This window comes from Centrocercus urophasianus, unplaced genomic scaffold, assembly GCF_019232065.1.
Source record: "Centrocercus urophasianus isolate 14NV4802_14NV808 unplaced genomic scaffold, USGS_Curo_1.0 seq_34, whole genome shotgun sequence".
NCBI lineage: Eukaryota > Metazoa > Chordata > Aves > Galliformes > Phasianidae > Centrocercus > Centrocercus urophasianus.
In genome coordinates, this window is record NW_024884911.1 from 176126 (window position 1) to 191596 (window position 15471).

General features: G+C 50.4%; 1 protein-coding gene across 3 annotated transcripts in view; it reads left to right on the forward strand.

The window, feature by feature from the left end:
• Positions 1–12936: 12936 nt before the first annotated feature.
• NSMF (NMDA receptor synaptonuclear signaling and neuronal migration factor) overlaps positions 12937–15471 on the forward strand; it is a 43489-nt gene continuing 40954 nt past the window's right edge. For 2 of the 3 annotated variants that reach the window (XM_042830733.1, XM_042830731.1), the window contains exon 1: positions 12937–13043. In XM_042830733.1, coding sequence (XP_042686667.1) covers positions 12937–13043 — 107 coding nt within the window. The remainder of the gene's footprint in view (positions 13044–15471) is intronic. The other variant, XM_042830732.1, reaches the window with a different exon arrangement.

Below are 15471 nucleotides of genomic sequence, written 5' to 3' on the forward strand. Positions count from 1 at the left end.
AGCCCCATCCAGGATGGTCTCCAGGGTCCTTGGGCTGCTGTGATGGGATGATTCAGGAGCAGGTAATGGAAAAGCTCACCTGGGGCTGCAGGGCCACACCAACCCCCCAGACACATCTCAGCTGGTGGTGTAAGTCCCTGCAAGGCAACTTGCAGTGGGCTGTTTGGAGAGCCCGTCCTGCAAAATCTGGGCATCTCATCTCCAGCTCTTCAGCTGTCCCAGAAACCAGCCCCATCTTCCTGTAATTATAAATGTGTGAGTTGTTAGTTACTGCAAAATAAGGTGGAGGAGAGAGGACAACACTATAACCCCAGTACGATGCAAAAAAACCCCACCAAAGGAGATTTTGTTCCCTTAGGAGAGTGTATTTGTTGTAGTGTCACACAGGGAGGAGGGCATCAGGCAGGTGTGGGGTGTGCTGCTGGGATCAGCACGGCTGGGTTCTGCAGGGGAGAACTGCTGGAAGGCTGTGGGCTGGAGCCCCCCGCAGCCCCACGGCTTGCAGGGACCCACAGGGCAGCTCAAAGGCTTCTTCTATCCCTTCTTTGGCACTTTGGTTGTGCCCTCTGTGGCCAGCTCTCCTTGTGCTGCAGGAAAGCACAGGCAGGTCAGTGCTGCTTTTCTCATCCTCTGCCTCTACTTTCTGCACCTGGAGCCAGAGCCGTGTTGCTGGGGCACTGCAGACGAGATTCCTTCTGACTTACCTTCCCCTGACGATGCCTGGATTTCTTTGCATTGTGTCTTTTTTGGATGAAACATTTCCCCCATTGCTGCTGGAAAGCTGGCCTACTTTAACTCTGCCAACTGAGATGGGTTTGTGCACGGAGAAGATCCCAGTTGCTCTGTACAACTTCTCTGTCACAATTATTCAGCGCCAGTCCTTCTGCTTCCAGCAGCTGTATAATGCATCAGCTGTATGTTGTGCTCATTTCTCAATCAATGAAAACATTGATTAGTGTCAGGCTGGGACCAAGTCCCACAGAATCCCTCTAAATCATCTCTGTGCGCTGATGACTCCTTGTTTGGAGATGGGTTTACAGCTCTCCATCCATTTAATGGGGGCTTTATTGAGATTGTATAGAGCTAAATTTGTAATTAGGGTGTCATATGATATCAAGTCAAGCACGCTGCCAAAAGCTAAGCAAATAATGGCAACATGGCAACCTTTATCTACAAACTTGCAATTTTCTCACAGGATGAAACAAGGCTCATTTGACAAGACATTTTCCATTAGACCCCACTGATAGGTATATTTTTAATCCTCAAATTCAATATTAATTGAATCCTGTGTCTCCATTTTTCTGTCTGAGCGCCGTGCTGGCCCCACGCGCTGTTATGGCAGGCAGAGCATCCCGCTGAGCTTGGCATCTCCCCATTCTTGCCATGAGAGCACAGCTCAGCTTGGCTCACTGCTGAAGGGCCTCAGGTGCAAATCACACACATCTGCAGATGGAGGATCTCCACTGATCCACCCTTCATGCTCCCCACTGTTAGCGGGTCAGGGAGTACCGCACCACTTCACGTCTGACATTGTCAACCTTTCTAAAAGCAGAAGGGAACGGTGAGTGCCTTGTTGGCAGCAATGCACCTCCCAGTGTGGAAACACCACGGCTCCTCTGTGCAGGCAGATTTCTAATTTGGTCCAGGTGAACTGTGAGCAAGGCGGTGTCACATCAACATCAGCCCTGCCCCAAGCGTGAGGACGGGCTGCAGACACACAGGGGTTGTGTCTGACCAAACTGCTAATGCTCCTCCAGCAACACGGAGCCTGCAGTGTTCTCTTGTTCCTGATACGTTTAGAGAACAATTGCTCACTGCTCGTGGCTTTGCCAGCCATGGATTTTCCTCTGTCCATTTACCTGCCTCTATCAATATCTGCCTCATAACTCACTTTGGTGATTGCTAGGTATTGATTGGTCTTTATTACCTTATTCCTCTTTGTATATACTGTCTCTTTGCTCCCAATTGCTGTTTTCAGGTTACCAACTTAGAGGATGGCTCTTCAGCCAAAATTATATTTTCTGGGCTGTGCAGTATTAGCTTTTGTGATGTATTGCAAGTTCCTCTGGAAGAACTGCTAATTTTCCCACTCTAACAGTTGTTGATTTTTTTCCCCTTCAGTTTTCCTCATGACTTTGAAAACCTTTGTGAAATCTGACTACTGGTTTCACAGGTGGTGAAATGGTGCTAAGCTGTGCCCTCTGTGGCAGCCATGCGTCCCCCCAGCAGCCTGATGCCTCACTTTGCTGTCTGCAGTATCACACACCTTTTGTTTTGTCTGAGTTTCCCCACTGCTGCTCATGCTGACCTTTCTTCAGCCTTTGACAGAACTGCTGCTGTGGCTCTCCCCAGCTCTTTACTTCTCCTGGAAGAGCCATTTCTTCTGTCAGCCTCTGCTCATAGGCTGCAGGTCTGCACCATGCTCCTGGTGTCTCTTTGTGCCCAGCCGGCCCAAATCCCCACCCTGGCCGGAACTGGGTCAGATCCTCCATCCCACGTGGTACCAGCCCTGTGCTGCCTGCACACCATGGCACGCTGCTGCACCATTTCTCACCCGATGACATTCACCTTTTCCACATGAGCGCGCTGCCGTTGGCTTCAGTTCTGCTGAAGATTTGCACGCAGGTCTTGTGGAGCAGTGACAGATTCAGCTGCTGCCTGTCCCGAGCCCCAGCCAAATCCCACTCAGCCCATCTGATTTCACTGTAGCAACTGCTCCTATTCCTCCCCACAGGGCAGCTCGGACCCTTCCACTGTGCACACACCATATCCACTCTTTTCCTGTGCTCTGGGCTATTATATTTGCAGATGTGGAATTTGTTATCCTTGCCAACAGGATCTTAACCTACGGCTCTTCAGTGGCTGCATCTTTACGTGATGCCTCAGCAGCAATGGATGGTGTCTATTTTGATACATCCTCGCTGTGGTCAGGAGCTGCTGACAGCCCTGAATGTGTGTGCAGCTCCCCGTGATGCCCAGAGCTGCTTCTTGTCATTAGTGTGGGCTCAGGTATGCACTTCAGGCCGCAAAGGAGCTATGGAAAGCCCTGTAAACACAAACACACAATATGGCAAAGCCCCGCTCTCTTTTCCTCACCTCCCTTTCAGCTTCTCACTCCTTCTGCCATAACCATCACAAATAGTTTCCTTCCGCCCACCAGGAGGGAAAGGCTAAATGCATCCCTTATCATCCTCCAGCTGAGCTCTCTGAGTCATCTTCCCTGCGCATTTCTGCCTTCTCTCCTTGCTCCTTGGCCTCGCTCTCTGCAGGATCAGCTCATGGCTGCCACTTCCTTGCAGAGCCCCACGCCAGGCAGAAGTGCATCAGAGCAAGATGGGCTCTGCTATGTCCTGGGCTGTGCAGAGTGTGAGTGCAGCATTTCCAGATCTGCCTGAATCCTAACAGTAATAGAAAAAGTCCAAAACAGCAGATTTCATTCCTGTGTGCAGCACTTTAAATTACAGCAACATTGGGCATGGTGCAGGGAATGGATTTGAGCTTTCAGTGGTTGGCTGTTTACAGAGACAGCTCACACCAACTCTCCTCTAACAACATTTTTCCTTCCGTCTTAAATACAACACAGCCACTTTGGACTTCAACATTTCTCCCGCGGGGCTCCAACAATGTCAGAACAAAGTCGTGTTGTTATTTTGCCAAACAGTGAAGTACTGGGATGTGGATGGGGCAAAAACTGAGTAATCACTGAATCGTTGAGCTATCAGTGACAGCTCCTGGAGCTGCTTGGGAATCCGAACCGTGAGAGACCTCCATTGCTTTGGGCCAAGTCCTGCACCTCTGTGACTGCTGAAGGAACAGCCCCTGCCAGTGCTGAAGAATCCTGGAAGAAAAACATGTCTCTGGTAGGTACAAAATCAGCTTCTTTTCACTGGGAAGGTGCTGCAGCATGGGAACACATCACTCTGGGAGGGTGCATCCAGAAAGCGTGTCACAACTTGGATAAGAAATGCTGTGTTGGTGCAGGTCACAGCTGTGCTTTGAGCAGGCAGCAGGACCACAGACCTCCAGAGGTCCTTTGCTTCCGTGTTTCAGTGACTGCACAGCACAGAGGTTAAGGAATATTTTCCCTGTATGAAATAACTACGTTGTTTCCTCTGTTATGATGATTGGCTATATTTATTGCAGTTTATTCTCAGGGAATGGCTTATGTCAATGTCATATGTCATGTGAAGGCACTAATTTAGACAGAAGGAGTGAAATGTTACTATCCTCCTCATCTTCCCTTGTGCTATAGATGATGCTTGTCTGACTGCCAGGTTTCTTATATTTATCCCTACCTGTTGTATTATTTTAAGAAAATAAGAGGAAAATAGTATAACGCTGCTCTTAAAATGCCCGCTGTCCTGCTGGCAGCTCTCGTGGATCTGAGATAAAGGGTCTCATCCAAATTCTTTGTCTCCTGGGCAGTGACTTCCTTTGCAAAGCTGTAGGAAGAAGACTCTTTTCACAGAATCACAGACTGGCTTTGGTTGGAGGGGACCTTAAAGAACACCCAGCTCCAACCCCTCCCGTGGGCAACGTTGCCAACCACCAGGTCAGGCTGCCCAGGATGCCATTCAGCCTGACCATGAATGCCTCCAGGGATGGGCACCCACTGTGTTCCAGTACCTCGCAGCCTTTTGAATAGAAAATTTTCCCCTAACATCTAGCCAAAATCTTTTAGTTTAAAGACATTCCCCTTTGTCCTATCGCTATCAGGCCGCATAAGAAGTCAGTCCCCCTCCTTCTTGTAAGCTCTCTTCAGGTACTGGAAGGCCACAATGAGGTTCCACCAGAGCCTTATCTTCTTCAAGCTAAACAAGCCCATCTCCCTCAACCTTTCTTCATAGGAGAGGTGCTCCAGCCCTTTGATCATCTTTGTGGCCTTCCTCTGGAGCCATTCCATCAGCTCCATGTCTTTCTTGTACTGGGGGCCCCAGACCTGGGTGCAGCACTCCAGCTGAGGCCTCACAAGAGCAGAGTAGAGGGGGACAGTCTGCCCTGTTGGCCTCCCTTCTTCTGATGCTGCTCAGGGTACTGTTGGCCTTCCAGGCTGCAAGTGTACATTGCTTTTGAAATTAACCCACCCAAACCATGGACACAGACTGCAGCAGTCTCCTGTACTGCTTTGGGACTTTGTTTTGGGTCTTTAGAAGCTTCTCCTACCTGTATTGATTGAGAGTATCTGCACAGCTGCTCAGTATTGTTCAGTGCCAACACTAGCATGAAATCCTCTGGTGGTAGCATTAGCACTAACAGTAGATGCTTGCTGTCAGTGACACAGGAGGGTACGATGGGGCTCAAACTCCCTTGGGCTCATTGAGGGTCAGGCAGCACAGACCTGCTGTGTGCTCCAATCTGACACAGCGTGGGCTGGAAGCTGCCATGATGTGCTCAGGCTGCCTGCAAGCACTGCTGCCAACCCAGCTCTCTCCTCCATGTGCTCAGGCAAATTGTCTGAAAACTGACTAAGGAGTTTTCTGCTGGTATAAAATGGAGAGTGAGTGAGCACAGACAGTAATATAGGACAGAGCAGTGGGAAACACTCTGCTTGTGTTCAAGGTGGAATTTGGAAAAGGGCAGAGGGTTTAGAAGATGGAACTGTTTATATGATGGGTTGGACTTGTTCTTGTTCAACCATGAATGCCTGAACCTTATTAGAATTTATTAGGCCTGGGGCCCTCATCACAAGAAAGATGCAGAGCTCTTAGATGGGTCCAGAGGAGGCCACTAAGATGATCAGAGGGCTGGAGCTCCTCTCCTGTGAGGAAAGGTTGAGGGAACTGGGCTTGTTGAGCTTGGAGAAGAGGAGGCTGCAGGAAGACCTCATGGTGGCCTTCCAGTGCTTGAAGGGAGCGTATGAACAGGAGGGGGAACGGCTGTGTGTGAGGGTGGATGGTGATGGGACAAGGGGAATGGTTTTAAAGTGAGACAGGGGAGGTTGAGGTTGGATGTTAGGAGGAAGTTTTTCATCAGAGGGTGGTGAGGCACTGGCACAGGTTGCCCAAGGAGGCTGTGGATGCCCCATCCCTGCAGGCATTCAAGGCCAGGCTGGATGTGGCTCTGGGCAGCCTGGGCTGCTGGTTGGTGACCTGCACACAGCAGGGGGTTGGAGCTGGATGAGCATTGTGCTCTTTTGCAACCCAGGCCATTCTATGATGCTGTGATAGGAATAGGCGTATGTGTATATTAACAAGGCTGTGCACAGGAGTCTTCCTGGCTCCAGTTAACCTGGCACCAGACAGTTTGTATTTCGAAAATTATTTTAGCCTCCTGGGCCATGTTTTAAAGCAGGTTTGCTCACTGCTACACACTGCAAAAAGCTCTCAATCCAGACTGGGCTTCTCAGTCTATTGCAATACAAACCTAATAAATAACAGGCAAGACAGAGTGATGAGACCTTTGTGTGGTTTGCATATGAGCTTTTGGTACTGGGTTGTTGTAATGCCTGTGAGATCTGGATGGAGACATCAAGATTTCAGCCAGCAGAGTAATAGCTAATTGAGTGTATTTCAATCATAAGATCCACAGAAGGAAAGCAAACCCCACAGAGTAGAAGGAAATTGCATCTTAGAGTAATTTGAATGTGGGTAGATAATTAGGCCTATTTTTCATGGGAACATTTGCTGGGCAAGATAATGAAAAGGCCGGCAACATAATTTTCTTTAAGTAGTGTGATGCCTGCCGCTAGGGACGGGCCGTGCCAGGGCTGGTGCTGCAGTGCAGTGGGAGCCTGGGAAGGCACTGCCTGCCCAGAGGGGCTGCTTCATGGCAGTGCAAGCTGAAACCATCCTCCTCACATCCAGTGTCAGCTCACAGAAAGCTGGTAAGACTCTGGCAAAGGCTCTTGGACAAGAAGGCAAAATAAATCCCACAGCTTCCTTCGTCATCTTCATTCTTGCTCAGAATGTCAGCCACAGCAACATCTGCTCTCGTGAAGCCAGACAGGCCCAGGCCAGTTTAGTGCTAATATGGGAATCTCTCAGTGGGAAACCAGGTTTAGAAGAGTTCTTGCTCTGAGTCATCATCTGACCCCCTCTGGAAGGGCCAGCAAGGGCTGACAAAGCAGCTCTGTAGCGGCTCTGTGGCTGGGGTTCAAGCGAGATGCAGCCTGGCTGTCCATGCCCATAAAATCCCCTGTGCCAGAAGATGATGCTGGTGCTGGGATTTTCCCTGAGCATTGGCTGCATTTGCTGCACCCATCCCAAAGGGGCGTAAGAGCCCTCATATTCCTCCTTCCTCCCTCCCCAGTTTATAGCTATGTGTGGATAGCAAAGCTCCACAGCCTGCTTTGGTGTTGTTTTTTTCCATCTGTGGGATAGAAAGGTTCTGCTTGTCCATGTCTCCACACCCAGCTGAGTACAAATTCCCCATTCCAAATCTCCTCTTTGGAACAGAGCTGCTTCTGTTTTGGCCTTGCCTACAGACCTTGCTGCCTTGTGCAGGAGCAGGCAGGTAATACAAAATAATGTTTGGCTTCTTTATAATGCTGGCAAAATGAGAAGACTTGGGCAAATGCAAAGAATTACAAGGGTGGAGGAGAAGGTTCCCTCTCTGTAACCTGTAGCCTGGGTGAGTGAACAAGGTCTAACATGGTGTGACTCCCCCTCCTGCCAACACTGAGCTCTGTCTTAGTGTGTCTGAGCTGGTACCTGTCACATAACAGAAGGAAAGGCTGAGAGGTGTATCCAGCCCTGATAATTACTGATTAGATTTTTAACTAAAAATAGCTGGGTAAGAGTTGGCCTTAAGACGGGTCTGAGTGTTCTGTATCCTAGCTGGTTCAGAACTGTTCATAATGATCAGAACTATCTTTGGGGCTGTATTTGAACAAGCTCTTATTTTCTGATGCCAAGTGCATGGCTGTTCAGGAACAGATCTGTCCAAGCGAATCTGCTCCAAGCAAAACCATAATTCTTGGCTGGCTCCAACTTGATAACTATTGATATTGCTTCTGTGATGTATTGCTTAATTTTAATTATTCCAGTTTGGGGAGAGTTATTTACATACAGTGCCTCGTTAGAGAGGTTTCTAATCGATGGATTCAACAGGAACGTCTCGAAGTGGCCAAATTAACCAAGTGGGAAGGCAGCTAGGTGGTAGGTTAGCGACCTCCTGGTACCTGGGAGAGCTTGAGCTTCCCACCGCAGTTGGATACAAGAACTGTTGTCCTCCAGCTCTTTCCATGCACTGCTGTACAGATAAACCCAGACAGCTCCTCCAGCTTCCCCCCCACCTTGATTTTATCACCATCTCTCAGGGCTGTTCTGACTTGGCAGAAGAGCTGAATTGGGATGTTGTGACATCAAGCCAGTGCTTTGCCCTTCCATTGTTACCACATTCGAGCCAAATGTTTCGTGCAGAATGACAGCAACAGAGGGCGGGGGGCTAAAAACATCCCTGCCTGAGCCAGTGCTCACAGCACTGCTGGTCTGAGCACAGCAACTGCCTGGGAGCACCCCACTGCTGGTTCGTGCAGCAGTGTACAGCCCTGGGAAATGTCCCTAGGGTGGGGGTCCCACATCTCCCTTGGCACTGCTACCCTGCTATTCTGCCCTTGTACAACTGCCAAAATACAGTCACCACACATGGCCAATCAAATATCATGCTTTGTCCTGGTTTTATGCTTACCATACTGCAGTTTTCTTCCCTGGGTTTGCACTAAACCCAAAGCCGGTGATCAGCCTGTGATGCACAAGTGCAGCTTGGGTGCGGATGAGATGCAGGTGAACCTGGGAGAAAAAGACATTTCTCAGGATAAGGATCAGTGCAGAGCCCAGTGCTGTTTTTCTCCTGTCCGCCTATCTTTGTAACTATCTAGACTGGATGTCCTGAGCCATTTTATTACTTAGTTTTTCACTATCATGTGGTCCTTGTATAAATCCTTACAGCATCTCATGTATTATGACTCTGAATATCTCAGCATCATCAGCAAGTTGCCATTCCTTTTTTTCACTTCATTTTCAAGATTATTTACGAACACACTGAAGAGTGCAGACCGAAACTCCTCTAAAGAATGGCAGTAGATTTGAGGTGTTCCTTTATAGAAGGAAAACCACCTTTTTTCACTTTTTTTTTTCTCCAATGTATCAGATGTATTCAAAGGCACACCAATATTCTTTCACTTTGTTCAAGAGATACCTCACAGCCTGTAATAACCCCAAACCCTTCCTATTTGTTACCTTGCAGCTCTCAGACGTGGAGGCTGCCATGCACAGTGGTTACATGCTAAATTATGTAATTAAATTATGTCACCTGGGTTCCTCATCCTGAGCACTTCAGTGAGTGCCACTTCAGCCTGGTGAATTTGTACTCTTCGGTTTGGCTATTTTTTCCTCAACTTCCTCAGCAGGCAGCTTGAATGTAAGTCAAATCCTGTGTCCTTATACAGAACTTTGGCACAGCACTTCTCAGAGCTTGTCCTCACTGACTAAGGTTGCAAAACATCCACTTTGTTCTTTTTTTTGTTCCCACCTTGCCTCCTGCGAGAGCTCTTGTTGCACCATGGCCAGCTTCTGACTCGCCAGCAGGGTTTCTGTGCTCCATGTGTTTGAGGAGTATTTGTTGTTGTTTGGTTTTGCTTTTTGTCAGTGGTTTATGTAACTGTTTTTTGCTTGCTTTATTTCCATTTTATGTTATTTTATTTTTAATTTAAATGGTCAGGACACTCATTCTTTTGCTCATTTAGACAAAAATTACTTTTCTAAGCATTAGAAGACTGCAACCTTAATATCTGAAGGTCATCGGCCCTTCTCATCTTAGACCTAACAAGGCATAGGATTCAGGATCTCATATTAGACTAATACATGTTTTTTGGTTTGCAAGGATTCAATAATACCAGGCTTTTCAAGCATGACACATTTATATAGATAAAAAATCATCAGTGGCTAGGATGAATTTTGCCTGTATCAGGTTCGGAATGTTTCATTTTCACCAGTGGAAGGAGGAGAGCATTTCTCTGACAAGCTATGATTGTTTTTGAAGCAGTTTAGGGCTGTGCTCCCCTAGCATGGAGCAAGCTCAGCAGGGAGCCCCACCAGAGGAGGGTTGGGGTACGGGCACAGGGACTGTGATGCTCCCTGCCTCCTCGGCCTGTTTGCCTACATGCATCTGGAAGGCCTGTTGCCATGGAGAAGTGATGGGGAACTGTCTGCCTGGCTCGCCTGACTCTTTTCCTAGCACGAAGTAAAGGCATTTCGCCAGCTTTAATGAGCTGTAGGCGCTTGGCACAATGGCTGCATCCCCATCTTTGTCACACTGGGCTGCCTGAACCCCCAGATACCAGGAGAAACCCGAAAGCAGAGAGGAAACCCAAAGTGCAGGTGGGGGAAGGGAGCAGAGCGCAAGATGGAAACTGCAGGGAGATGGGCCAGTGCCTGCAGGGGCCAGGGAGTGATGGAGCAGGGCCCTCCGCAGGGGTGCACAGGCACTGGGTATGAATTGCAACAAGAGAAAAGAATTATGATCAGTCAAGAAGAAAGGCCTCTGTGAGAGTGGCATAGCACTGAGATGGACACTGGAGATCTCCAAAATCCAAAGATCCAGCCAAGCTCTGAGCAGTGCCTTGAGGTGAGCCCTGCACTGAGGCTTGCTGAGTGATGGATGAGGGCATCTGAAAGAGCTCCCAGAGGAGCACAGGTGAGAGATATGGCCTGAAAGTGGGGTGAAGGTGGAGGCATCCTTCTCTTACATTTTGGAACTGACAGTACTGAGCACTGCTTCACTCACTGTAACCAACTGCATGGTTCACATACACAGCAGAGGTTTTTTTAAGGAGTTCCCTAAAAACAAATGGATTCTCTCTTACTTTCTGTTGGAGAAACACTTTGGTGTACAAAAAATAAAAATAAAAAATTAGGGGGGGTGGCTTATGACTGTTAGATGTTTAATGGGGATCTCCTTCTGTGAGAAGAAATCCAGTACATTGATGCTGGGTCTTGTTTTGGATCCAAACCATATCACTGATGGGAACTTCAGGGTGTTCCCATGTAGATCTGGGGGGGATTATGTAGGGTTAGAGTAGAAAGGTCTGTTGATTTTCTTCTGTTTTTGAACAGCATTTTCTACCACAGGCAAAATATTTAAATATTATGGAATAAAGAGCATTTTTTCCTCCAGTTATTTGGTAAAAAGAAAAGTGGGGGTAAGCACCGTAAAAGGCTTGGGCTGTGGCAGTGTGTGCACCTCCAGATGGCTGTTTGTGGCAGGGCTAATAAGACTGGGCACTGAGTTACACAGGCAGCTCTACCATCCTCACTTCCAGCACACAGGACTGAGGCACACCTGCCCTAACTGCTCTCTGATATTAGCACATCGCAGCGAGATTATAGCATTTATCACCTCATCACTTAGTTTGTCACTGGGTAACAGCTGAGCCCTGCTCATCCTGCTCGGGCTGCAAACCCCATGGGACGAGTGATGTCAGTGTGAGCAGCCCTGACAAGTGAGCAGGGCACGGTGACCAGCTCTCCCGGTGGCAGTGATGGAGAGGCTGATGCCATTTAGCACCTCTCCTTCAGTCTAAACTAAAAAGCAGGGTGATATCTTCATTCTACACACGGGGAACTTTTTCTCTCACAGCTGGTATCCAAGCAGAGATGCATTTCTGCAGGTTTGCTATTCATGGTGCTTTGTGTGATAAAACCCAGGCAGTGAGATTCTTGTGTCTGTACACAGCGGAGCAGTTGGGTTTTCTGCTCTCTAAATGACTTGCTTTGCTTTCCAAGTTGTAGATTAATAGAACCAAATAATTACAAGAACTCTTCAAGAAATTAAGATAAGTCTGCATTGATTCCCCTCGCTGCAAGAAAGACATCGAGGCCGTGGAGCGGGTTCAAAGAAGGGCAACAAAGCTGGTGAGGGGTCTGGAGCACAGGGCTGATGAGGAGCAGCTGAAGGAGCTGGCAGTGTTCAGTGTGGAGAAGAGGAGCTCAGGGGAGACCTTACTGCTCTCTGTAACTGCCTGAAGGGAGGCTGTTGTGAGCTGGAGGTCAGCTTCTTCTCTCGTGTAACCGGTGATAGAACTAGAGGGAGTGGCTTCAAGCTGCGCCAGGGCAGATTTAGGCTGGATGCTAGGAAATACCACTTTTCTGAAAGAGTGTTCAGGCACTGGAATGGGCAGCCCAGGGAGGTGGTGGAGTCAGCGACCCTGATGGGGCCCAAAGAAAGTTTGGATTTTGTGTTGAGGGATGTGGTTTAGTGAGCACTATTGGTGATAGGTGGATGGTTGGACTGGATGATCTTGAAGGTCTTTTCCAATCTTGGTGGTTCCGTGATTCTGTTTTCCAGATTTTCCATCTCTGCCATAAAAGCTCTCTGACGGGCAGTGAGCCAGTGACATACCTAGGTGAAGAAAAAGCAAGGCAGAATATCTTGAGTTGGAAAGGATCTATAATGATCATGGAGTCCAACTCCTGGCTCCACACAGGACACCCAAAGGTCAGACCATACGTTGCAGAGCGTTGCCCAGCCGCTCCTTGAGCTCTGCCAGGGGCCACGAGCAGCCCTCAGGGGAGGCTGCCGCAGTGCCCGATCACCTTCTCGGTGGATGACCTTTTCCTCAGCAGCTTCAGGTTCCACCGCTGTCACTAGAGAGCCCACCAGCGCCTGCCCGCCCTCGGAGCGCTTTGCAACCGAGCAGCGTTAAACCCGACGGCGCGCACCGCCTCACCTCAGCGCAGCTCCGCGCCCCTTCGGGCCGCCCGCCATGATGTCAGGAGGCGGGGGCGGAGGAGGGAGCCGGCGGCCAAATATAGCGGCGCTTCCTGGGCGGCTGGCCGCGCCCTGGCCCTCCCTCCTGCCGCAGTCAATGAGCAGGCAGCGGCCGCGGCGGAGAGCCGCACTCGCCGGGGGCAGCGGGGCGGCATGGCGGGGCGCTGAGCGCGGGGAGCGGCCCGGCACCCGGCCCCGCCGCGGCATGGGCGGCCTCGGGCTCGTGCGATGAGCGCTCCTCCGGCAGTCATCCCCCGCGCGAATATGGGCACAGCCGTGTCCAAAAGGAAGACGCTGAGGAACGAGGCCATGTCGTCGGTGGCGGCCAAAGTGAGGTGGGTGGTGGGATGGGGGTGGGGGGCGCGTCCCTACGAAGGCGGCTCGGAGGCTCGGCGGACCCCGCCCGGCGCTGAGCCGTGTGTGCGGGTCACCGCTGCGCCCGCACCGTCCGAGGCTCCGGCAGAGCGGAGCTCTGGGGCTTCGCAAACCGTCAGTCTGCTGGCCGGCTTTTAATCGGCTGAAATGCCATCTGTGCGCCCGGGGGCAGCGTTCCTTAAGGGCTCCCGTTCTGCTGTGTGGGAAACCTGCTGCGGGAGCATCCCTCAGCCCTGGGAAACACGCTGCAGAACCCATCGGATCTGCCCGCTTCTGCAGTGCCCGGAGCCGCCGTGCTGAGCAGTGAGAGGTTTGGGTTCTGTGGCTGTGGGTCCTGTCGTGCTTTTGTGCTTGCCTTACAGCGTAGGGTTTCGCTGACTGTGCTTGTAGCCCGTGGTGCTTATGAGCGTAGGACATCCTACAAAACGTGTTGGTGGGTGACCGTGCCTCGGTTCACAAAGCCATCGCGGAGGAGCTCTGCTCATTGCTGGGCAGGACGGACTCGATCCTCCTGCCTCACTGCAGCTGGGTGTCAGGGCATGGAGCAGCTCTTCAGGGTCCCTTCCAGCACAGCTGTGTGCTGGGCAGGTCTGTCCGGGGCTTTGCTACATCCAGATGAGCTCTGTGCTGCTGGGGAAAAAGGGAAGAAATAAACTTTTCAGCTACGTTATGTAACCTCCTTTGTGTCAGACAGAATTGCTTCGGAACAGCCTGGAGTGGTGTGTAGGGCTTGATCTGTGCTGCCGTCACCTCTGTGAGGCTGGGGCTCAGCATTACGGCATCTCGCTGTCCATGGAAGCTCTGAGGGCTTGAAGGGAGCACCACCAAAGCTGTCTGTGTGGTGCTGTCCTTGTGTGTTGTAAATTCTGGAGTGCATCTGGAGAAAGCTGTCGAGGCAGAACGTGGAACTTCTCCCCACGTTGCAGTGTGCTGTGTTCATAGCTGAAAACATGAGCGCTTTCGGTGGTGTTCAGAGGTTCGGCAGTGAGATTCTTTTTGGCAGATGTCAGCCAGGTGGTTGGAAAGAAATGACATAAAATGCACCTTGAGTGCTGTAATGGGGCTCTGGGTGTACGATTAGGCAGTCAGGCACACAAACAGCATATTCTGTAACAGGCGAGAAGATTTCAAATGGTAGTGTGGGTGTTTGAGAGCAGCTAGCGCATTTGGAATGCAACTGCCCACATCAGGATGGGCACACTACTCGTGTAGTGTGAAATCTGCAGAGTTCAGGTTTTGGTTTGCTATGTGTGTGCTGCAGCTACTGACAGGCGGCTGCTGCTGCTGCGTGGGAGCTCGGAGGTGTCTGGTAGGGGTGTGAATCGTGTGCTTTGACCAGAGGGGTTGGGAGGGTGGGCTGTGAAACATGAAGTCCCTGAGGGGTGGTCAGGCTGGCCGTTATGCAGTGCTGCTCTGTCCAGCTGAATGAATGTCCAATTGAAGAAGCCTTTGGGGAGGGCAGGGAACACAGAGCTCCTTGCGTTGCTCCTTTGTGTGAAGGTGGTGCTGGTGGGGAGCAAGCACTGCTGGTTTGGCTTTTAGCAGCACGTGTCAGCCTCTGCCTTGTGCAGTCACAGCCATCCTCAGCATTTCTACAGCAGACAGCATCCACCTGCTGGAAGGTTTCTCCAAGCTTCCCAGTGCACACTGTCTGTTCTCCTCTGCCCTGGGTCCTCCTTCTGCATCCCACATGTCCTCATCTCATTTCTTTACAGAGAGGGCTTTGCAGGATGGTAGGTAAGGCACGCAGATATGCTGCTCTGCCCTTCCCCAGAGGGCTGGGGGCTTGGATCACCTGCGTGGGTAATGCTGCTGCGATGATCTGGCCCCCCTCAGTTTCATGTAGTCAGTTTTGGGGCCTTGCATTTATGCTGCAGGGAGAGATGCTCTGGGATTATTTCCCAGCAGCTCTTGAGCTCTGCTGTCCGTATTTCACCTGGGGCAGGTGACTTTTTGAAAGGAAAAAATCGCATCCTGAAATGCACTGCAAGTTCAAGCAGCTGCTGATGTATTTTTGTTGCATGCAGCTGGAGTGTGTGTGCACATTCGCCCCTCTTACTGAACGGGGAGCATCATTTGTTTGCTACTGTGAGGGATGTGATCCAAGCAGAAGGGGCACGCGCCCAAGCTTCTTCAATTAAAATCTCTGCAGAGTGCTCAGGGGATCACCTGTCCCAGGAGAATTCATTAAGCTCCACGCAGTGTGTTGTGTGCTAGGACTTTTACATAGCTCCTCAAAAATAATGGCAAAGTTGCTCTGCATTAGCATCACTGAGGGCATCCATGCTGCTGTGTCTTCAGTTTCTGCTGTCCTGTCCTCTCCTGAGGAAGCTGCAGCACACAGCTCCAGTCTGGCACCCTGAAAGTGGTGCTGGCTCAGCGGCATTG